The sequence below is a fragment of the Leptopilina heterotoma genome, unplaced genomic scaffold (assembly GCF_015476425.1).
Source record: "Leptopilina heterotoma isolate Lh14 unplaced genomic scaffold, ASM1547642v1 Lhet_108, whole genome shotgun sequence".
In the NCBI taxonomy this organism is placed as follows: Eukaryota; Metazoa; Arthropoda; class Insecta; order Hymenoptera; family Figitidae; genus Leptopilina; species Leptopilina heterotoma.
Genome location: NW_025110825.1, coordinates 1,700,809 through 1,724,029, shown reverse-complemented (window position 1 = coordinate 1,724,029; position 23,221 = coordinate 1,700,809). Strand labels below are relative to the sequence as shown.

The window sequence follows — 23,221 nt, the reverse complement described above, 5'->3', positions numbered from 1 at the left end:
AAAAAGACAAAATTCATCAAAATTCAATAACAATTATTCAAAAAAACAAAATTTGTTATCAAAAGGAATGTTTTTTTTGTATGAAAGTACGAAAAAAGTTAATTCTGCCTTAAAATTGATAATAAAAATGAGAAAATATAAATAAGATAAATCTAGAGTTAATTTGAAACTCTTCGTAAATTTTGTAAAAAATAAGTTTTTGAGAACAAAAAATTTTTTTTTTTTTTTGAAAATTTAATACTTGTACTTATTGTACTTGTACTTACGATATCGGTCTTCTTCCGTTCTTCGCAGTTGTCTTATTAAATCGCTTGGTACGTACCACAATCTATCAACATTATTTAAGAGAGCTTCCGTTATTTGACAGCAAACCGCTGCCATATTGACTTGTGCACTTAAATCTGAACGATCACGTGGATAAATGTAGCGCGGTGGAAATAGTGATGGCGCCACAATCATAGCCACATTGTGAATTGGCATTTTATTCGAATTTTGATTTTCAATGACGAGCATTAAAAATTTCAATAAAGCCTTTAATGTGCACCGATGTTCAACTGGTAATAATAGCACCAAAAGATTTAGAGATAAAGCGAGATCACTTGGATTTTTTACACCTGCAAGAAAAGAGCAATAAAAGTGTTTCATTAAAAAAAATAATAAAAGTATTTTTATTAAACATATAATATTTTATTTAAAGAATAATAGAAGTCGATATTATTGAATCTATCACTTAGAGTTTTGATAATTTCATTTATATTTTAATAATAAATATATTTTATAAAAATATTTCATTGAAAAAAATAATAATTAATTAAAATAATAAAAGTATAAAAAAAATAATAAAAATGAGAATATAAATTAATTAGTTAGGTATAATTTATCCTAATTTGATAAAACATTTTAAAAAATCAATTTTTGATATTTCGCTTAAATATAAAATGATAAGAAAGAATTGAAAAATAGAATAAAAGAATATTGCAAAAATTTACTAACCGTGACTTTGATAAAAAGCATCAATGAGTTCGACGGTGAGAAGAGGTTGAGGTAAATCCCGTAAAAGTTTTTTCAGGACAACTGATAAATCATTGCACGGTGTGCGCTTAAAAAGCGAATCCATTTCGTTTGGTTTGCAGTAAAAGTCGTTTTCCAGCTCTGAACACAAAGTTTCGACCTACAAAAAATGTTGTCTTACATTATTAATGTTCTTATCAATTATTTAAAATAAGAAGTTCTTTGTCACTTTATAATAATAAATTCTTCTTAAGTTTATGATAATGAATTCTTCTACTAAATATTCTTCTTAAGAATTATTTTCATAAATAAGAAAATTCTTCGTAAGAAATCAATTATATTCGTAAATAATACAATTCTTCGGAAGAATTTCTATTATTTTCAATACAATTTTAACTAAATTCCTCAACAATTAAATTATTAAACAACTATCAGTTAAAAATTTTTAAAAAGTTCATAAAATTCTTGAAAGAATTCAATTATTTACAATATAATTTTAACTAAATTCCACAACAATTAAATTATTAAACAATTATCAGTTAAAAATTATTAAAAACTTCAATAAAATTCTTGGAAGAATTTAATTATTTTCGCAAATAATAAAATTCTTCGGAGGAATTCAATTATTTTTCAAAATTTTAGTAAAGTTCCTTAAAAAAATTCAATTATTTTTAAAAATTTTGATAAAATTCTTTAGCAGAATTAAATTTATTCCAGTAAAATTTTAATTAAATGCTCTATGCAAGAATTTAATGATTTTCAAAAGTTTTTAGTAAATCTCTTAAAAACAATTCAATTATTATCAAAAATTGTAATAACATTTTACGCAAGAATTCAATTATTTGCGTACATAATTGAATTTTTCGCAGGAATTAAATCATTTAAATACAATTTTAATAAATTCCTCGAAAGAATTCCATTATTTTTATAAAATTTTGTAAAATTCGTTGAAAGAATTCAATTATTTTCATAAATAATAAAATTCGTTGAAAGAATTCAATAATTTTCGTAAATAATAAAATTCTTTTGAAGAATTTCATTATTTCCATTAAAATTCTAATTAAATTCCATAAAAGAATTGAATTATTTACAAAAGTTTTTAATAACATTTTTAGAAACAATTTAATTATTTAAAAAATTTTAATAACATTTTTCGCAAGAATTCAATTATTTTGAAAAATAATTGAATTTTTAGCAGGAATTCAATTATTTTCAATACAATTTAAATTAATTCCTCGAAATTATTCCACTATTTTAAAATTTTTTTGTAAATTTGGTCAAAAGAATTCAATAATTTTAAAAAGTCTTAAGAAAATTGGTCACAAAAATTTGAATTATTTTCATAAGTTATAAAATTCTTTGGAAGAATTCAATTATTTTCAATACAATTTTAATATAATTCCTTAAAAAATTTAATCATTTTCACAAATTTTGATAAAATTCTTTGGAAGAATTCAATTAATTTCAGCACAATTTTAATTAGATTTCATGTAAGAATTTATTTACTTTTAAAACTTTTTAATAAAATTCTTCGGAAAACAATTAAATTATTTTCAATAATTTTTTTAAAATACTAGTCTATGCAAGAGTTACAATATTTCAAGTTCGAAAATTATAAAAGTTGAAAAAAATTGGATGACATTTTTTTTTAACAAAAATGGCATTTTTTAAAATTAAAAAAAAAATCTATAGATGGAAAAAACTATAATTTCTAAATTTTTCTTGCGAAAATATTTCTACAAACCTTATTCTAATAATTAAACTTATTATTTTTAACTTGTAATATTCTCTAAATTAGATAATAAATCTGAATTTAAATAAATCTGATTTAGTAAAAATTTGAACTTATTAGAACAAAAGTGATACGAAAATTAATTTTTTAAATTTTACATAGCAGACATAAAAATAAATAAAATCCATTGTTTTTTTTAATAAAATATATACCATTTACCGAATTTTGCAATAATAAAAATCAGTTTTTCTACAATTGTTTGTAACTAACTATTTTTATCTTTTAGAATGTTAAATTAAATTTAACAAAATAATATAAACAAAAACAACTAACTTTATATTGCGAACAGATATCCGGAATACAAATAGATTCTATAATAATAAATTTATAAAGAATATTACAGAATATTAAATTAATATTTTATTATTATTATAATTTAGAAATTAAATGTGAATTACCTTTTGCTTATGGCCACCAACACGAAGAATGCCTTCTTCTTTAACACCTCGTTTACTTAATTCTGACAAGATTTTTTGAAAGACTAATGGAATATTACTTTCCTCACTTGTTATTTGAGTATCCCGCAAAAGCAGAGTGGACAAGGAAACTCCAAAAAGATTACCAGCTGTAATTAACATTGCCTTACATAAATATTCAGTAATTGTCTAAATATTTCAATTTTTCTTAATAAATTTAATTTTCCATCTTTAATAAATTTTATCTTTATTTATTATTATTTTCTCCTCATTTAATATTCTTTTTATTTAATATATAAATTTCTTTTTATTTCACTAAAATAAACAAACAATTTACTTAAAATAAAACATGTAACTTGAAATTATTTTTACCGAATTTCCATTCCATTGAATATAGAAAAATTTAATATTTTTATTATTTCAATTAAAAATATTTGATATTCATTTAAATGTAATTAAATTTCAATTCGAATAAAGAGAAACAGACTAAATTATAATTAAGCGAAACGTAATTAAAGTATTAGTATGAATAATATTACCTTTTGGTATGCGTTTATTTGGCTTCCGTTTGGTTAGAGGAACATTATATTTATCATAAACGGCAGTTAAATCGAGCCAAAGTAATGATTGCAATCGAGTTAATTCACGTTGCGATAATAATTCAATGCCTAGGCCCTCACAATTTTCATCCGAAACAAATGCACTCTCCTGCCAAACTTTTGATTTTGTTTCATTTGCCTTGCACATTTCTTCAAAGCTAAGATGGCCATGTGACGATGTGCGATTTAATGGTTTTGCAATAACACTCTCATCACGACTGGGCCTCGACATTCCGTATAAACTACTGTGACTACGGGTAACTGTTGCGTGTCCTGAACTCCTTCTAAATAGTGAAAAAACAAAAAAAGAAAAACAAATAAATACTTTAGAAATCAAAATGAACACGACACGAAAAACTAAGTCAATTAGCTTTTAATGACTTTTTTCTCTCTCCTGCATACTTAAGCGTTGATTCCTTTGGAACTGATAATTTTTCAACTGCCGTGGATTCCACACTGGTAACTTCTCCAAGATCACTGCCACTTCGCCTTGGTAAAATAGTTCTTGGCGAATGTATTGTTCCCAGTCTTTGATAGGCCGTCAGTTGAATTCCCTCTGCAATTTTGTTTTCATTACCATTTTAAAGTCAAATCACTTTTTTTTTATTTCTAAAATGTAAATTTTCTCCGAAACTTTTCAATTTTTTCGAAATTAAAATAAAACGAAAACGTTCGTTCGTTTTTGAAAAAATCATTTTTTGTACCTACATTTTTGATTGTTCGAAATTTTCCGTATCACAAACTACAAAACACATTATATACGATCAATTTTCGATACAATAAGGATTCAAAAAAAATTAATTGCATTAACATTTCAAATATTTCGAACACTAAAAACTGGAATTTTTCTATTTTTTTTTATTTGTGATAAAAATTAAGCTTCTTTCAACACAACGAAATTGCCACGCTACCACCTATTAAATACAAAGACTCGACGCGCTTCTATAACCAACTTGTATTTGATAAGGTTTACAGTCGGTAAGCGAAAAGTTGTTTATTATTATTGTCTACAAATGTGTTTTTGAATAATTAGAAAAGTATAGAAAAAAAACATTTCTTGCAAATAAAAAATTCCCTTTTTCAGTGCACTTTTAAAAATAATTTTTTTAAGATTCTCTTTTATTTTATTCTTTTGAATACTTTTTTATTTACAAGTATTTTTTCAAAGTTTTATTTGTTATTCATTAAAATTTTCTAGAAAATAATTTATCATTCACAATTAACATTCACATTTATCAATAATATTTATCATTTTTTTTAATGAAATAAAAAAATACCTTCAAATTCTACTTTCAGTTTTTTATTATTTATATTTCACTTTATTTCGCTTCGTTGTTGATTTGTATTTAATTTTTGCAAGTTATTGTAAACTAATGTATTTAGTAAAAGTAATTAATCTAATAAAATTTTTTATTTTTAAATATAAATTTCTAAATAATTTCATAATGAAAATTTAAAAAGTTCACTTTTTAAATACAAAATTAATTATTATTGTTTCAATTTTTAAAAATTTTAATATAATTATTCGCAATAATTCAATTATTTTTATATAAATAATAACATTCTTCGGAAGAATTCAATTATTTTTATAAGTAGTAAAATTTTTTCCAAAAAGTCAATTATTTTTAACAAAATTTCAATAAAATTTCACAAAAAAATTCAAATATTTTCTAAAATTTTAATAACTCCTTGTAAATAATTCAATTATTTTCAATAAAATTTCGCTAAAGAATTTCATTTTTTCTAAATTTGTTATAAAATTATGTTTCAAAAGAATTTAATTATTTTATAAAATCTTAATAAATCCTTCTCAAAAATACAATTATTTTTATAAATACATAGAAAAGTCTTTGCAGGAATTCAATTATTTTCAAAACAATTTTAATTAAATTCCTCAGAAGAATTCAATTTTTTAAAAAAAAATTAACACATTTCGAATAAAATCAATTATTTTCTAAAATCTTTAATAAATCCATCGAAACAATTCAATTATTTTTATAAATAGAAAAATGTTTCGAAAGAATTCAAATATTTTTATAAATATAGTAAAATTTTTTGTAGGAATTCATATATTTTCAAAACAATTTTAATTGAATTCCTCGGAAGAACTCAAATATTTTCAAATATTTACATAAAATTCAAGTTCAACAAGAATTTAAAATTCTCTAAAAATAATTTAATCATTCTCAAAATATTAGAAAAAATTTTATAAGAAAATTAAATTACTTTCAAATTTCAATGCAATTTTTTAAATATATTCTTCAAAAAAATGGAAAGAATTCAATTATTTTCAAAAACTAATAAAATTCTTTACATAAATTCAATTATTTTCAAATATTTCAATAAAATTCTTCAAAACAATTTAATTATTTACTACAATTTTAATAAATTCTTCGAAACATTCCAATTATTTTTATAAATATAATAAAATTCTTTGCAGAAATTCAATTTTTTTCAAAACAATTTTAATAAAATACTTCGAAAGAATTTAATTATATTCAAATATTTACATAAAATTCATTTATTTCCTAAAATTTTAATTAATTATTCAGAAAAATTCAATTATCTTTATAAATAGTAAAATTCTTCGCAAGAATTCAATTATTTGTATAAACAATAAAATTCTTCTCAGGAATTAAATTATTTCAATACACTTTTAATAAAATTTTTCTCCTTAAAATTCAAAATTTTCAATTAAAATTATTAAGGAAATCCATTATTTTAAAAAATTTCAAAGAAATTCTTCAAAAGTATTTAATTAAAATTTTTAAAAATTTATCGACAAAAAGAAAAAAAATACACTTAGAACAAGTAACGTAATTAATATAAGTCGAAGAAGGAAAGAGAAAAGGAAAAAAGAAATCAAGAAAATTTTCTAAATACATAAATAATTGTTGAAAAATACCTGAATCACTGGCAACGTCTCCGCGCTGAGCCCAGTGGCCAGATCTTCGGAACATTTCCTGAAATGGAACAGGAGTTGGCGCTGCAACTTGTGCCGATGACGATACATTTGTATTTCTTCGTCCAGCTTCCTTGCCATCATGAAGATTTCGATGAAATATGGACACAAAGCTAGGAACATTAACACTGAAATAAAATGCAAAATATTTTAATCAAAATAATTCCCTAGAAGACAATTAAATATTTTTTATATCCCAGTCAATTTACCTTCAAAATAATAACTTTAAAAGTAAATAAACTCGGAGTGATCGTTAATCTCAAAGTTTTATTTATATTTAAGCCTATCGAGTGATAAGGTCAAAAAATTACAAATTATTTTCCATTTGTAATAAAATAAAAACAAAATAAAAATAAAGTAAAATAAAAACAAAATAAAAATAAAATAAAAATAAAACAAAAATAAAGTGAAATAAAAATAAAATCAAAAATATTATAAATAAAAAAATAGAATAAAAATCAGGGATAAAAATAGAAAAAAAAATGAAATGAGAATAAAATAATAGGCAATATGAAAAATATGAAACTAACTTTTCATGGTGAGTATCAATAACCCCAACGTTTGGAGGAGACGGTGGAGAAATTCCTTCAGGAGTTTCTCCTGAAACAGAATCAAGAGAGTCAGGAGTAGCACTTCGAGACCTTGTACCTGTACTGGAAACCTAAAATAAATTTTTTGTTTAAAAAAAAGAGAAAAAAGTGTGTCATAATTTTCATCAAAGAAATAAAAAGAACAATTTTTACCTCGGCATCTTTGAAAACATCTCTGATGTCAGGTTTCCGAACACGATGCCTTTGATTAAAACGTTGTTTGACCGTGTGATTGAGCGATCGCACACGTCGTTTAACAGCTTCCGCTTGCGCACGGGACAATGGTCTCAAAACTGCTCCTAACTCTTCTGGTTGGATTTCTCTACCAGCTTTCCAAGGTTCGGTTAATTCCCCTAAACCCGCTGCTTTCAACCACTCAGCTTCCTCTTCGCCTTCTGCAAATTATTTTCCCCGTTAGAAAATTTCATTTAAATTTTCTTATTCAATATTAATTAAAACATTATATTCAATTTATTAAAGTATAATTAATATATTCAAGAATTTTATATCAATAATAAAAATCTTTGTAAAAAATCCAATTATTTTTATATAAATAATAAAATTTTTATCAGGATTTCACTTATTTTCAATTATTTAAAAAAACTTTTAATAAAATGCAATTAAGGAATTCAATTATTTTCATAAATAATTAAATTTTCAATGGAATTCAATTATTTTAAATACTATTTTAATTGAATTCTAGGGGAAATTAAATTAATTAAATTTTTTTTTTAAATTCTTCGAAAGAATTCAATAATATCAAATAATAGTAAATTTTTCACAGGAATTCAATTATTTCAAATACAATTTTAATAAAATTCTTCTCAAAAATCCACATATTTTTTAAAATTTTGCAAAAATTCAATTATTTGTAGAAATAATAAATTCTTTCACAGGGATTCAATTATTTAAAAAAGTTTTAATAAAATTCTTGTAAAGTATTTATAAAAAAAATTTGAAATTAATTGAATACATTTCAAGAATGTTATCAATATTTTTTTCAATAATTGAATTCTTCCGAGAAAATGTAATTAAAATTGCATTGAAAATAATGTAATTCTTGAAAAGGTTTTTTTTATTAAAATTCTTTAAAATAATTGAATTGTTTTGAAGAATTTATTTCAATTTTCTTGGAAATAATGGAGTTTTTTAAAAATAATTTTTACTGAAAATTTTGAAAATAATTGAATTTTATGAATAATTTCTCTTAATTTTTTAAAATAATCGTATTTATTATTAATTGCAGTTAACAATTTTCCTATTAAATTATATTAAAATTATTCATAGAAAATTAAATTCTTTTAAACAATTTTATTAGACTTTTTGTATAAATAATTACATTTTCTTTTGAAGAATTTAATTAAATTTCGTAAAAATAATGTAATTTTTCAAAGTAATTTTAGCTGAAAACTTTGAAAATAATTGGAATTTGCAATGAATTTTATTAAAAACTTTTGAGAACAATTGAATTCTTTAAAAAAATATTAATAAAAATTTTAGAAATAATTGAACCTGTTAGAGAAATTTGATTAAAATTATCTTGAATATAATTGAATTTTTTCCTAGAAATTTAATTAAAATTGTGTTTAAAATAATTGAATTTTTCAGAAGAATTTTATTACTTACAAGAATAATTGAATTCTTGACAAAAATTTTACAATTTATAAAAATAATTGAATTTTTTCAAAGAATTTTTTATCGGAATTGTTGAAAATATTTGAATTTTATTAAAACTCTTGAAAATAATTGTATTTTTTCGAGATATTTTATTCAAATTGTATTCAAAATAGTTTAATTACTCTAAAGAATTTTATTATTTATGAGAATAAGTATTGCTAATAATATTTATTTTACTGTTGGGCTTTTCTTAAATAAAATAAATATTGCTAGTAATAAATAAAGTATTAAAAACTAAAACTATGAAAAAATAGGAGACTAACTCTGCTGGGGATCGAAGTGAATAATTTCCGGAAAAATTCAAATAAATGAAAATAAATAATTACTAGTGATTGATTAACATGTTTTAGTTCAAAATAAAAATTGAAGAAAACTTACCATCGTAACTACGAGGACTGCATTCTTCTTCAAGATAGTCGTCTAAAATTTTTGTTTCCTCCATCACTTTTTTGTAAACTTCCCAACATTCTTGCGGATTTGTACTTCCATCAAAACTAGCTCCATTGCCTTTGTCCATGTTTCTTTATGTAATTAAATTCCAAAAGTAATCTTAATATTGCACATTCATATTGTACGTCTCGTATTATTTTATTTCGATTCCTTCCTGATTTGTGATTCTTCTGAATCTGTAAAAAAATAAAAAATTGTTATTTATTTTATTCCGTAAAGTATTATTTTAAGATTAACTGTTTACTTATTATCGATTACTTATCTACTGTCACGATAAAATCGAATTTTCGCAATATCAATACATTTTTCTAGTAACAATAAAAAGAAACGTTATTTTTCAATTTGAGTTATTATAAGTAATCCTGTGTGAAAATTTAAAAATAAAATTTAGGTCAAACTAGAAACACCTGTTAATTTCCTATTGTTGAAAATTATTTTTAATTATTATTCCACCCAAAAAAATTGAAGAATCAATTTTTTTTGTAGAAAAAATTCAAATTTACTGTTACTAATTATAAAATTCATCAATTTATTTACGAGGTTTCTATTTATTTTCAATATTTTGAGTCAAATCTAGAAGGACCAGACAAATCAAAATAAAACCCACTTTTCTAAAAATTACATCTGTAAATTTTCAAAAGTTTTTCTTTTCTCCGATCTCAACAATGCGTAGAAAAGAAAAAATTGCACAGAGAGAATGGGTCATAAAATTCCTCAATGTCCAGAAACGAAACACGTCACGAATTATTACGAAACATAACCTCGCCATTTGCAGGACGCAAAGAAATAAAATATACAAATGAGATTCAAAGATTTGTTTTCATGAATGGAGCCTCATTATTTACAAAGATAATCCCTTCCTCAACTCCCATACGACATCAATGAAATGAGCATTGTTGATAAAAATGTAAAGAACGAAAAGAAAAATAAATAAAAAGAAACACATATACACAAATACATAGTAGAATTTTTGAAAATAAAAACAAACGAATTTTTGTTTCTCAAGACAAACCAAAAACAGCAGATAAATGTCGAATGAAGAGATTGTACAAAAAAACATATTCAACAGCATCCACTGCGAATGTTTGTAATAATATTTTCTCTAATTTATTCATAGAACAGCGCCCATACCCATACCACGAGGAACAAGATGATCGCTGATCAATTGCGAGCCCATGAACACCAAACATGTCCTGGATTTTTAATCTATAAGGCACTTGTTGACAAACTTAATTTATCTCACATCTACTTCTTCACTCTTTCTCTCTGTTTGTTTCGACACTTTTTTTTCCCCTCTATTTTCTCTCTTCAAAATATTCTCGCGTCAAAATATTCAACAAGCTTTTTTTTCTTCCAGCCAACATACACAAACACGATAAACGACAAATCCCACTTTTTTTAATAATTAATGTTGTAGCACCTGAGCGGAGAGCCCCATATAATTAATTCAAGAATTGGACGCCATCTTCTGTCGTAATTTGTGCTAAAATCTCAATAAACAATATCGGTAAAGTAGAAATCGATTTTCGATCCACTGCGCAGTTCGCGCAAACAAAACTATCCAATCAGAATTCAGCGCGCATTTTTTAAATACATAACGAATAAATATTTTAATACTATTAAACTTATTAAATAAATAATATTTAATAATATTTCATATTTAATAATAAATTATCTAAGTAACTATTCACTATTAATCCAATTATTTATTCTTCTTTCGCAATTTTGTTACGCTTCGCAAAAATGTACGTCAATTAAATAAATTAAATTCAGTAAATATTAAAAACACAAATATTTTAAATAATAATTAGTTTCAGAAAACAATTTAGTGGTAAATTGTTTGTGTTAAATGTAAGTAATTAATAATAAATATAAATAGTAATAAATATAAATAATATTGTAGTAATAATAATAACAAAAATAATAAATAGTAAAAATGAATAATACAAAATAACACAAAAATAAAAAAAACATAAATAAACAATAAGAAAGAAAATTCTATTAATTATTAAATATAAATTTAAATTTATAAAACAAATAAAAGAACAAAAAACATACCAAAATAATAAAAATAAGAATGCGAATAAAATAAAATAAAAATTAATAAAAATTAATTTATAAATTAATTAATTTTTATTAATTTATCGACGATTTATTTAAATAATTGAGTTCATTTGCTTTGTTAGATATGCGACATATATTTCTCGAATTAAAATTTTTCGATAAAAAAAAAGAAATAAAAATAAAAATACCACGTGAAACAAGCGACAAAATATAAAAACGAGAAAATCGAGTATTTAAACAGCCTAATTTACATATTCGCGTGAAATGGAAATTGTTCACTACATCTTTTGTAGCGTACTGTACAGAATAACGGCACCTTTCTCCTTCTTTTTATTCAGGGACTTTATAGTTTTCGAAGGTGATTCAGTTGAGATGCAGACGCTGTATAGTTACATATAGTTTTACACACATACACACGAACATCATGCGTAAGTTCGATAAAAAAAGAACCTAATTAATAATATTTATTATTTAAAAAATCCAAATAATTAATAACCGTAAATTTAAAAATTCTAATTAATTTTTCCTTTCCAAAAAGCACAATCTTTATCCTTAAAATTGTTAAATGTGAAAGGTTTTTCATGGAGATATTTCTCATTGTGTATAGAAATCTATGCATTATTTCACTTCTAATATAACTATATACATGAGAAACATAAATATAGTTCTATGGAATGTTAAATAATTCCATAAGGTTGACATTCTTTACAAATAATAATCTGTGTCTATTGAAATTGACCTTAATGTTTTATACATTCAATTGTTAAGGATAGAGAAAAATGCCTTTTTCGGTAAGCGAAAGATTTTTTTTATGAATCCTCCCACACCATTTTTTTAACCGCAATCACAATCATTACATCATCTGAGAATAAAAATCTATGAATTAATGTATCTCGATTTTTATAATGTTAATAAAATAAATTAATGCTAAAAAAATTAATAGCAATGAAATTGATAATTTCAAACCAAAAATTAAAAAGAAACACTAAAAATAAAAATTGAAAACGAAAATTAAAAACAAAAATTAAAAACAAATATTAAAAACAAATATTAAAAACAAGAACTAAAAAAAATTATAAACGAAAATTGAAAACAAAAATTTAAAAAAAAATTAAAAACGAAAATTGTAAACGAGGATTAAAAACAAAAATTACTAAAATTAGAAACAAAAATTAAATACAAAATGAAAAACAAGAATTGAAAAGAAAATTTAAAAACATGAATTAAAAACGAAAATTGAAAACAAAAGTTAGAAACAAAAATTAAAAAGAAGAATTAAAAACGAAAATTGTAAACGAAAATTAAAAACAAAAATTACTAAAATTAGAAACAAAAATTAAAAAGAAGAATTAAAAACGAAAATGAAAAACAAACATTAAAAAATAAATAAAAAACGAAAATTAAAAACGAAAATTGTAAACGAAAATTAAAAACAAAAATTAAAAAGAAGAATTAAAAACGAAAATGAAAAACAAACATTAAAAAATAAATAAAAAACGAAAATTAAAAACGAAAATTGTAAACGAAAATTAAAAACAAAAATTAAAAAGAAGAATTAAAAACGAAAATGAAAAACAAGAATTGAAAAGGAAAATTAAAAACCAAAATTAAAAACAAAAATTAGAAACAAAAATTAAAAACAAAAATTAAAAACGAAAATTAAAAACAGAAATTAGTAACAAAAATTAAAAAGATGAATTGAAAACGAAAATTGAAAACAAGAATTAAAAATAAAAATTAAAAACAAAAATTGAAAACGAAAATTAAAAACAAAAATTAAAGATGAAATTGAAAATACAAGAATTAAAAACAAAAATTAAAAACAAAAATTAAAAACCAAAATAGAAAAAATAAATAAAATCAAATAATAGGAACTTATTTGTTAAAAATTAAAATTAATAAAGAAAATTGTTTAATAATTTTCTTCTATTCCAGATATTGTTTACGGAATTAGTCTGAGCATAGCTCTTTTTGTAAGTATTAAGAACAATTAATATACCTATTATTTAAAACATGAAATTTGAAAAACTATTTTCTTTTCCACTTTTTAAAAACTGAATTTTTCCGAAATAAAATTTCTAACGTTTCGAATGCAAAAAATAACATTTTTTTACTCAAATTATTAACACTTTGAAGTTAAAAACTAATTAAACTTCTCGGATTTTAATTAATAATAATCATTTACAAGTTAAAACAAAATTAAAAACAATATTTTTTAATTTAAAAAAGAAGAAAAAAATTGGAAACATGCAATAAATTAATTGTTACTTGATCAACTCACAGATCCTTTTGGCGAACGTCGCAGCGAGTGACATCATGCTCAGAAAAAGTATAGTTTATGACAAAAAGACGCCTGATGTGTTTTATTGTCCTCAGCACAAGCCAACGGGTAAAGATAAGATGATAGTAAAAGCCAGGCCACTATCGAAACTTTGTGAATTTGGAGATAAACCAATTCCCGAAGATTATAAAAGTGATTGTTACAATAACGTTGATGAGACTGATTTTGCCTGTAAAGAAAAATACAGAATTATGGTAATTGTTCTTTTCATTATTTTCCTTTTTAAGAAAATTACATTAATCTTCAAAAAAAAAAGAAGAGAAAGGTTAATTAAAAATAAATTTCCCCTGCTAATTTTAATACATGCGCTACTCCACAATCCAGACACAAAGGCACGCATAAAACAATACATAATTAACTGGCAATTAAACGAAAATAATATTTTTAATTATTATTAATTATTATAATCAATTTTTTTATAATTTAATTTTATAATTATTTCTTATATATGTATTTTTATAATTATTTCTTATATGTATTTTTACAATTATTTTTTTTATACGTAACTAAAAAAAATATAATTTCTATCAATTAATAATAATTAAGAATAATTTCTAGCTACAATCACGAATAATCCCGTAACAATTGCAACTCCTCCTAAATTATAACGATAGGTGTTGGTTTTTTTCTTTCAGAAGCGTTTGAAGAATGGCAAAAAGCAATGAAGAAAACTGGGAGACAAGACTTTAACATATATAGAAAATAACAAGAATGTAACACAAGCAAGCAAACGCATTTAAGTTACTAATTTTTTTTTTTATCAAATCATTTACATTATATAATAATGTATTATTCAGTATTCTATACATTATGATAATTATATAATTATAAATTGAATAATTATAAGATAAATAATTATTATTTATTATTATTATTCGCTTTGATAATTACACACTATCATCCCTATTGTTCTGATTTATATAACTCTCATATCACTTTTTACCAGCTTCAGATTTATTATTTTCGTCACAAAAATAAATTTTTAACTGCACATTTAATTATATAATTATTATAACAGCTTCGGATACACTATTATCAGGTCACTGGCATTATTTTCCAAATGCGAACAACAAAAACGAAAAAAAAAAAGAAAACGAGAGAATTCTCAATACACAGGGAAAACATTCAATCAATTTTTTATTAAAATTTAATTAATAATTAACAATTTGATTTATATTATTTCCCCAGGAAATAAATTCACAAAAAATCTCAAATTAATTTCTGTCAACAATGTCAAAAAATTACAAATTTTAGATTATTAGAAATTTAAATTCTAAATAGAAAATTGCAAAATTTTTTTTACTATTATTTTCATGTCATAAATAAATAATAAAATTGATTCTTAAAAAATAGAAAAAATTGTAAACATAGTATAATATTTGTTTGATTGAATGAATTCTTATATAGTTTATGCAAAAAACACTCACCAATTTATAAATAGTTCGCCTTTGGGATAATTGTAAAATCATTTTAACACATTTTTGCTGATTGCTGAGGGCTGAGAGATCGATCAGGATTGGATTTTTGTTCCTTCCAGGTAAGAATACCATTTTTATGGTGATCGGATCAAGAAATTTGTTAACTCTGAAACAAAATATAAAAAAGAATGTTAAAACTAATTTCAAATTAAATAAAAAACATATATAAAGTTTTTAATTTGTTTATGTTAATTTATAAGTATTAATATAAAATATAATTAAATAAATATTCCAATTCAACTGACATTATTTTATTAACCTAGGACAATTAATTTTATTAAATATTATGTTATTTAGTTTTCCAAACTAAAAAAATGTCAGTTTTTTAAATATTATTTTTTTTCACTATTTTATTAATTTATTTATTATTATTAATTAAAAATTAAAAATTAAAAATTAAAAATTCATTAAAAATTTATTAAAAAGCATTAAAAAAATTGTTTAGCTTAAAATTTTTTAATTATTACACAGAATTTTGTAAATTACAATCATTGTAAATATTTTATTACAGTCAAGTTTAGTAAAAAATTCTTTTCGTTCAAAGCTGAGAGGCATAAACTATGCATAATAAATATAAAAATTCGTAAATAAAAAATAAAAATTAATCGCTCAGTTAACAAATTTAAATTTTATTTACAGATGAGACTCCATCCCCCCGGAAGTGATACTCCCTACAATGAAAAGCGTTTAAAAAAATTTAATGCACCCGCAAAAGAAGAAAAAGAGCAAAAGAAAAATACATAACTCTCTATAAATGTTATAATTCAAATAAGAATTTCCTCAGAGTTACCAGAAAATAAATTAAAAAACCGAATTATGTAAATTTAAAAACAATTATTATATTAATATAGTTATATGATTTAAAAGTTCTAATATTAAAAATAATAATTGTTAAAATATTGAAATTGTTAAAAAAACCCAATAATAATTATTTATTGTAAAAATAAGCTGAATATAGTAAATAAAAAGAAAATTAATGAATTTACAATTCAGAAATAAGATGAGCCCTTCAATTTAAGTGTAAATTTAGATTCTTAACGCTTGCGCGTTTCAAGAGCACGAAGAGAAAATATTATTAGTGTCTGCGTGTGACGTTCACCAAAATGATCTTTGAAAATTTAGTAAAAAAATCAATTTATTTAGAGGAAAAATAAAAATAAATAGAAAATAAATTTTTGATATATTTTTTTTTTTTGTAAAGTAGAATAGTTTTCAAACTTACTGTATTAAAAATGGAGGGTCTGGATGTTTGGGGCCAAATAGCCGTTGAAACATCTCAAATGTATGTTTCGGAAGGCGGAGTCATAAAAAGTCGTTTTGCAAGTACAGTAAGTTTTTACATTCTTTTCATTCATCTTTAAATATTGTCTTTCCAATTTATTTCCATTCTGTAAAAAAAAAAAAAAATTCCCTAAGGTGAGTACGAAAATTTACAGTTGTTTTGAAATTAACTTTTTGATACTTCAACTAAAATATTACAAATAAACAATTTGACTGTTTATTAATTATTTAGAATTTCAATTTTTTGTTTCTTTGATTAATTTACTTTTTAGTTAGTGAATAATTATTGAATTAAATTTATTAATAGTGGTCAGTAAAAGGAAAACCTTGAGATCCAATTTTGTAAATTAAAATCTTTTTGAGAAAGGTAGTACATTTTTTTACTTTTGCAAAAAAAGAAAAATATCCAGCAATAAACGATTCTAAATTTAAAACGATAAAATTTTCAATGAATAACAATTTTGCAACTTACAGGATTACCGATTAATGGCACCTTTTGAAGAAGAAATTGTCACAGGATTTCAGGTTGGAGTGTCTATTCATTTTCTGGTATATTTTCTTCTTCTAATTTCTCGTTCTGTTTCGAAAATTTGTTTAATAATAATCTAACTTTAAAAAAATGACTTCAGCTTCGTTGATCTTTTCCATTTACTCCACTTTCTGTTTCTTTTGTTCACTCTTTCAGAATTTTCCTCTCGTCACTAATAAATTGTTGACAGTTCTCTTCTCATGAAGATAAAAAAATCTTTTCTTTCTCAATTTGATGCTTTCTTCAATTTTCATCTTCTGCTTCATAACTTCTATTTATTTATTCTTCTTCTTCTTTAAGTGGCTAAAGATATATATTTCTTCGACTTCTTTTAAAGAAATATTTTTCATATTTTGCTTTATTACAATTGATGGTTTAAGCTTATTTTTGAATTTACAATTCTTCTCTATTCGATTCTTTCTTCAATTTGTATTTTCTGCTTTATAACTTTCTTTTTTATATTCTCTTTCTTCTTTTTTTTCCTCTTCTTCTCCTTCAAATGGCTTTAGATACATTTCTTCGATTTCTTTCAAAGAAAAATTTATCTTATTTTGCTTTATTACAATTGATGGTTCAAGCTTCTTTTTGAATTTTCAGCCGACGTCTAAAAAAGAAATATTTCAAAAATAAGAAACAAAATAATGCAATAAGGATAATTTCGAAACAAAATTCACATTTTCTAAATATTTCGATTAATCAAAAAAGATCCTGATTGTCACTTTACGACAAATAAGACAAATACGATAAAAGACAGTATCGTATAAATAAAATAAAAACTAAATGAATTTCTTTTTTAAAAATAATAATCGAAGTTAAAAAAATAAATTGCAGTCTGTAAATTTTTCTTTTTGCAATGTAAAAATTTTAGAAAATACTATCTTTTTCCGAAAGAATAGAATTTAATCAATAAATCAAACCAGGTGCATTATTAATGAAAATAAATATCGAATTTTTCCTTTTCCTAAAACAAAAAATTTTTAAAATCGACTGAAATAAAAATTTCTTTTTGTTCCAATTTCTATTTTTTTATAGACTATCGAAAAATTACCGGATAAAGTTATTTTAAACGTCTTCAGTTATTTAAGTCATCGTGAAATATGTAGAATGGCTCGTGTTTGTAAAAGGTGGCGACAAATTGCTTACGATTCACGTTTATGGAAACATGTTTCTTTAAGACCGGAAATCAGTGGCTTACACGTTGGTTCATTGGAAAATCTTTTACAATTAATCAGGTAAAATTGTCCAAAAAATAATTAATAAATAAAATAGTAAAAAATTAAATAATTAATAAATAAAATAATAATAGCAGCTTTTCTACTTCCCTTCAAAATTAATTTTTTGTTCCTAATTCCGCTGCAATTAATCAGGTAAAATTTTCCAGAAAATAATTAATAAATAAAATAATAATAGCAGATTTTCTACTTTCCTTGCAAAATAAAAGAAGAAAATGAATAATAATAATAATAATAATAATAATAATAATAATACTTTTTCTTTTCTATAGTGGTAGATTTAGCTCATCACTGCGATACATTGAACTTCCCATTGAACTCATTACTCACACCGTATTACACGAATTAGCGAATAAATGTCCAAATTTAACGCACATGCTACTTGATTTTTCAACGGCTATGCAATTGCATGACTTTTCAGAAATGCAGGCATTCCCCACAAAACTCAAGTACATGTGCATTTGTTTGTCTGAAGTTATTTTCATGGAAGGTTTTATGAGAAAAATTTACAATTTTATCAATGGTCTCGAAATACTTCACTTAATTGGTAAATATATAAAAAAAAGAAATAAAAAACTTAAAATATTAATAATAAAGTAAAAAAAATAATGTCTATTTCTGAAAATAATTATAATAATTTCCATTTTGTTAGGTACTTACGAAAAGGTTGAAGAAGAGGAAGAGGAAATTTACGAAGTCATCAACGTGCATAAATTAAAATCCGCAACTCCAAATTTAAGAGTAATTAATCTTTATGGAATTAATTTTGTCGATGATTCTCATATCGATGCATTTTCGTCGAATTGCATTCAACTAGAATGTTTGGCAGTAAATTTTTGCTCGAAAGTCACTGGATCAACGATGAAAACCCTATTTCAAAGAAGCAGACGATTAAAATGTTTATTAATGCAAGGAACAAGTAAATTCATTTTTATATTATTGATTTTAATGTTTATAATTGATTAACTTTTTAGCTAATCAATTGTATTAAATTATTAAAATAGTATTATATTTAACTTGATACTATATTTTTATTATTATTTAATATTATAATACGTGGTATTCCATTTATTACTATTATGGAAATTACAAGATCTTTTTTATTTTCAAGTATAAATTTTTGAATAATTTTATAATCAAAATTTAAAAAATTTAGATACTTGTACATAATTAATTATTATTATTTACATTTTCAAAAATTTTAATATAATTCTTCGCAAGATTTCAATTATTTTCATAAATAATAACATTCTTAGAAAGAATTCAATTATTTTTATAAAAAGTATAATTTTTTGCAAAAATTCAATTATTTTCAAGAAAATTTTAATAAAATTTCACGAAAGAATTCAATTTTTTTCTTAATTCGTTAAAATATTTTTTGAAAAAATTTAATTATTTTCTAAAATTTTAATAAATTCTTCAAAACAATTTTTTTTTTTAATTTGTAATTAAATTTATCGACAAAATCCAATTATTTTCTAAAATTTTAATAAATCCTTCGAAACAATGTAATTATTTTTATAAGTAGTAATAGTAAAATTCATCGCAAGAATTAAATTATTTTTTATAAAATTCAAAACAATTCAAATGTTTTTTAAAATAGTTAAATCTTTACTAAATTTTCATTATTATCAATAAAATTTCACGAAAGAATTCAATTTTTTCCTTAATTCGTTATAAAATTTTCCAAAAGAATTCAATTATTTTCTAAAATTTGAATAAAATTCTTCCTTAATATTCAATTATTTTCAATACGATCTTAACTAAATTCCTACAAAGAATTTCAATTTTCATCGTAACAATTATATTATTTTTCAAAAATTTTTAATAAAAATCTTTTCCAGATTTTAATTATTTTCATAAATAATAAAATTTTTCAAAGGATTTCAATTATGTTCAAAAATTTTAATAAAATTCTTCATTAAAATTCAATTATCTTAAAAAAAAAATAAAATTCTTTGGAAGATTTCAATTATTTTCATTAATAATAAAATTCTTCGGAGGATTTCAATTATTTTCAAAAATTTGAATCAAATTCTTGTCAAGAATTAAATTTTTTTTCATAAACAATTGACATCTTCGGAGGATTTCAATTATTTTCAAAAATTTGATACAAATTCTTGTCAAGAATTCAATTTTTTCATAAATAATTGAATTCTTTACAAAATTTCAATTATTTTCGAAAATTTTAAATAAATTCTTGTCAAAAAATCCTTTCGAAGTTAAATTCACCGCAAAAATTATTTTGAAAATTATTCTAAAAAGTTGAAAAAATTCTTTGTTTTATTCAATTATTTTCAAAATTTTCAATTAAAATTATTCCAAAAACTACATTATTTAAAAAAACACAAAGAAATTCTTCAAAAGAATTTAATTATTTACAAAAACTCTAATAAAAACCTTTAATAGTATCTATTCTTTGAAAGAATTTAATTATTTTCTTTATTTAAATAAAATTTTTTGAATGAATTAAATTATTTTAGAAAATTGTAATAAAATTCTGGGAAGAATTTAATTATTTTCTAAAAATTGTAATAAAATTAAATAATTAAATGTTACATTTTCAATTTATAACAAACACGATTATTTTAAAAACTTGAAAGAAATTGTTCATAAAATTAGATTACTTTTATAATTTGGAATTAAAATTATTAAAGAATCTCCATTATTTAAAAAAAAATTCAAAGAAATTCTTTAAAAGAATTTAATTAGGATTTTTAAGGTAGTACGCTCGCGACAGTCACTCTCAAAAGTAAATTTTAATAAAATGCTATAGTATGGTGCAGTTACTGTAGCATATTTTTGCTTGGACTGTACTGAATACATAGTCAGCCCTATGTACAGACACACTCACACACAAGTATACTAGTCAGGTTAGAATATTATATTATATTATATCTTTTAACTGAAACGGTTAATATTGTTAAATCTTTTTGTTATAAATTTCTCAAACATTCATTTATAATATATTAGTTTTTTAAAACAATCTATAGAAAATTTTAGAAGTTATTAGAAGAAATGTGCCGTTTACATGCACTTTTCATAGGTTAACCATGTTAAATAACAAACTTTGAACTTAAATATCTTGTTTTAGAAACGGTCAATTTTTTTAATATTTTGCAAATACATAGATCTTGTTATTAACTATTCTGATTTCAAATTTCATGAAATTCTATAGAAAAGTGCGATCACGAGCGTACTACCTTAAAAATTTTAATAAAATTTTCCTCGAGAATGTGATTATTTTCATAAATAATAAAATTCTGCGGAAGAATTCAATTATTCTCAAATTTTTTGACAAAATTCTTTGCAAGAATTCAATGATTTTTAATACATTCATTTTAAAATTGAAAATATTTGAAAAGAAAAATTATTAAAAAAGTTAGGAAACAAGAAAGCAAACAACAATTAACTTTAAAGTGCGAACAGATTACCGAAATACAGTGATTATTAATATAAAATTATTTTATTATTTAATATTATTAATATTATTAATACTATATTATATTCTATATTATTAATATTATTAATATTGTTTTATTATATTATATTAACAATACTAAAAATATTCTTCTCTTTTCGTCTTAACGATTCTTTTCAATTTAAAAAAAAAATAAAACAAGAAATACTTCACGTGAGAATAAAAATTGACTTACAGATCTTCGCAGCGAGCACGTAATGCAAGTGGAATGGGAAAAAACTACCATTCAAGAGCTAGATGTAACGGCAACTGATTTATCAACCGAATGTCTCATTGATATGTTAACAAGAATTCCAGGTTTGCGTTTTTTAAGTGCAGGACAACTGAATGGCTTCAATGATTCAGTTTTAAAATCCTGGGCCGAAGTTGGTAATCCAAGGAATTTAATAGCTCTCGATTTGGATAGTTCCGATAATTTAAGTGATGACGCCTTACACAAATTTTTATCACGCTACGGCCATCAACTCTGGGGAATTGCCTTGTCCGGTATGCCACATATTACCGATCAACTTTGGCAAAGTGTATTGCCCATCTTGACCAATGCGAAGTACGTATGCAAACAAAAATTAAATTAATATAACAAGAAATTAAAAAATTAATCACAAAAAAATAAATTTTTCTTACCTTTTTTTTAATAGAATCGTTGTAATGGGCACTAACGAAAGGCTAGGAGTTAATATTCACGTTGATCAACTAATGGACGGAATTGCAAACAATTGTCCAAATCTGGAGCGACTGGAATTGAGATGGGATCCTGAAAATCTGAGATTTTCGGACAAAAGTCAAAAAGCAATTGACATTCTCCGGGTGAAATGTATTAAACTCAAATGCTTAGTCCTAAGGTAAGAATTTGAAATTAAAATACAAAATTAATACCCATTAGATACTTAATAATTAGTAAAAAAAAAAACAAATAGAAAAGTAAACAAAAAATAATAAACATAAAATATATGTTACAGCGATGGAAGATATTATGAAATCGTTAAGGCAAATTTCGAACGTGCCGATAGATTAACAGTCGTTCGTACAACAACTTGCTGTAGAGTTTCAAATTATTACTTAATACAGGACTACAAAGACTTGATTTTTAACTAAAAAAAATTGATATTTTCGAATATCTCGAAAAGATTTTTTTATATATAATTATTATAATTACACGACGAAGAAATTTTCTTCAACCTAGGTAATTATTTTTAATAAATTTAATTATAAAAAAATGGATTTAATTTAAATTATAATAACAATAGAAAAAGTTAATGCAAAAAATTGTACAAACTTGATTATAATAATAAATAAACTAAAGAACAAATATAAATTT

The 23,221-nt window shown here is 22.4% G+C and overlaps 3 protein-coding genes and 1 long non-coding RNA gene across 9 annotated transcripts; 2 read left to right on the top strand and 2 right to left on the bottom strand.

The window, feature by feature from the left end:
* Window positions 1-41: 41 nt before the first annotated feature.
* On the bottom strand, window positions 42-11,012 carry LOC122503083 (rho GTPase-activating protein conundrum). 3 transcript variants are annotated; one of them, XM_043613524.1, is made up of 10 exons: window positions 10,918-11,012; window positions 9,426-9,673; window positions 7,524-7,765; window positions 7,311-7,441; window positions 6,724-6,908; window positions 4,221-4,374; window positions 3,759-4,102; window positions 3,202-3,368; window positions 994-1,171; window positions 42-614 (listed from the first exon to the last, which is right to left on the bottom strand). In XM_043613524.1, the coding sequence occupies exons 2-10, from the start codon at window positions 9,562-9,564 to the stop codon at window positions 235-237; spliced, it is 1,920 nt and encodes a 639-aa protein (XP_043469459.1). In that variant the 5' UTR covers window positions 9,565-9,673; window positions 10,918-11,012; the 3' UTR covers window positions 42-234. The 3 variants fall into 3 exon arrangements, with proteins under 3 accessions (XP_043469459.1, XP_043469453.1, XP_043469445.1); XM_043613518.1 differs by lacking the exon at window positions 10,918-11,012 and adding an exon at window positions 10,629-10,910; XM_043613510.1 differs by lacking the exon at window positions 10,918-11,012 and adding an exon at window positions 10,635-10,910.
* Window positions 11,013-11,870: 858 nt separating this feature from the next.
* LOC122503122 lies at window positions 11,871-14,760 on the top strand. Its single transcript, XM_043613563.1, has 4 exons — window positions 11,871-11,989; window positions 13,497-13,534; window positions 13,845-14,096; window positions 14,538-14,760. The coding sequence occupies exons 1-4, from the start codon at window positions 11,986-11,988 to the stop codon at window positions 14,565-14,567; spliced, it is 324 nt and encodes a 107-aa protein (XP_043469498.1). The 5' UTR covers window positions 11,871-11,985; the 3' UTR covers window positions 14,568-14,760.
* Window positions 14,761-15,348: 588 nt separating this feature from the next.
* LOC122503132 lies at window positions 15,349-22,201 on the bottom strand. Its single transcript, XR_006301712.1, has 5 exons — window positions 22,079-22,201; window positions 19,083-19,292; window positions 17,134-17,794; window positions 16,603-16,768; window positions 15,349-15,486 (listed from the first exon to the last, which is right to left on the bottom strand). It is a non-coding gene; the product is annotated as an uncharacterized LOC122503132 (long non-coding RNA).
* On the top strand, window positions 16,580-23,090 carry LOC122503100 (F-box/LRR-repeat protein 2). Of its 4 annotated transcripts, none has more exons than XM_043613540.1 (8): window positions 16,580-16,708; window positions 17,136-17,186; window positions 18,223-18,422; window positions 18,695-18,969; window positions 19,075-19,341; window positions 22,081-22,450; window positions 22,542-22,745; window positions 22,863-23,090. In XM_043613540.1, the coding sequence occupies exons 1-8, from the start codon at window positions 16,613-16,615 to the stop codon at window positions 22,996-22,998; spliced, it is 1,599 nt and encodes a 532-aa protein (XP_043469475.1). In that variant the 5' UTR covers window positions 16,580-16,612; the 3' UTR covers window positions 22,999-23,090. The 4 variants fall into 4 exon arrangements, with proteins under 4 accessions (XP_043469475.1, XP_043469467.1, XP_043469480.1 ...); XM_043613532.1 differs by having other exon boundaries at window positions 17,136-17,210; XM_043613545.1 differs by lacking the exon at window positions 17,136-17,186 and having other exon boundaries at window positions 16,581-16,708.
* Window positions 23,091-23,221: the final 131 nt, after the last annotated feature.

Bases quoted from the DNA above. Each gene is read 5' to 3' on its own strand.
- LOC122503083 (XM_043613524.1), bottom strand. From the start codon at position 9,564: ATGGACAAAGGCAATGGAGCTAGTTTTGATGGAAGTACAAATCCGCAA. The intron at 6,909-7,310 runs GTTAGTTTCATA...ATTTTATTTCAG, and splicing joins ATTGATACTCACCATGAAAA to TGTTAATGTTCCTAGCTTTG. The intron at 615-993 runs GTTAGTAAATTT...CTTTTCTTGCAG, and splicing joins TGCTTTTTATCAAAGTCACG to GTGTAAAAAATCCAAGTGAT.
- LOC122503122 (XM_043613563.1), top strand. The intron at 13,535-13,844 runs GTAAGTATTAAG...ATCAACTCACAG, and splicing joins GTCTGAGCATAGCTCTTTTT to ATCCTTTTGGCGAACGTCGC. The intron at 14,097-14,537 runs GTAATTGTTCTT...TTTTTCTTTCAG, and splicing joins AAGAAAAATACAGAATTATG to AAGCGTTTGAAGAATGGCAA.
- LOC122503100 (XM_043613532.1), top strand. From the start codon at position 16,613: ATGGAGGGTCTGGATGTTTGGGGCCAAATAGCCGTTGAAACATCTCAA. The intron at 19,342-22,080 runs GTAAATTCATTT...ATTGACTTACAG, and splicing joins TTTATTAATGCAAGGAACAA to ATCTTCGCAGCGAGCACGTA. The intron at 22,451-22,541 runs GTACGTATGCAA...TTTTTTTAATAG, and splicing joins CCCATCTTGACCAATGCGAA to AATCGTTGTAATGGGCACTA.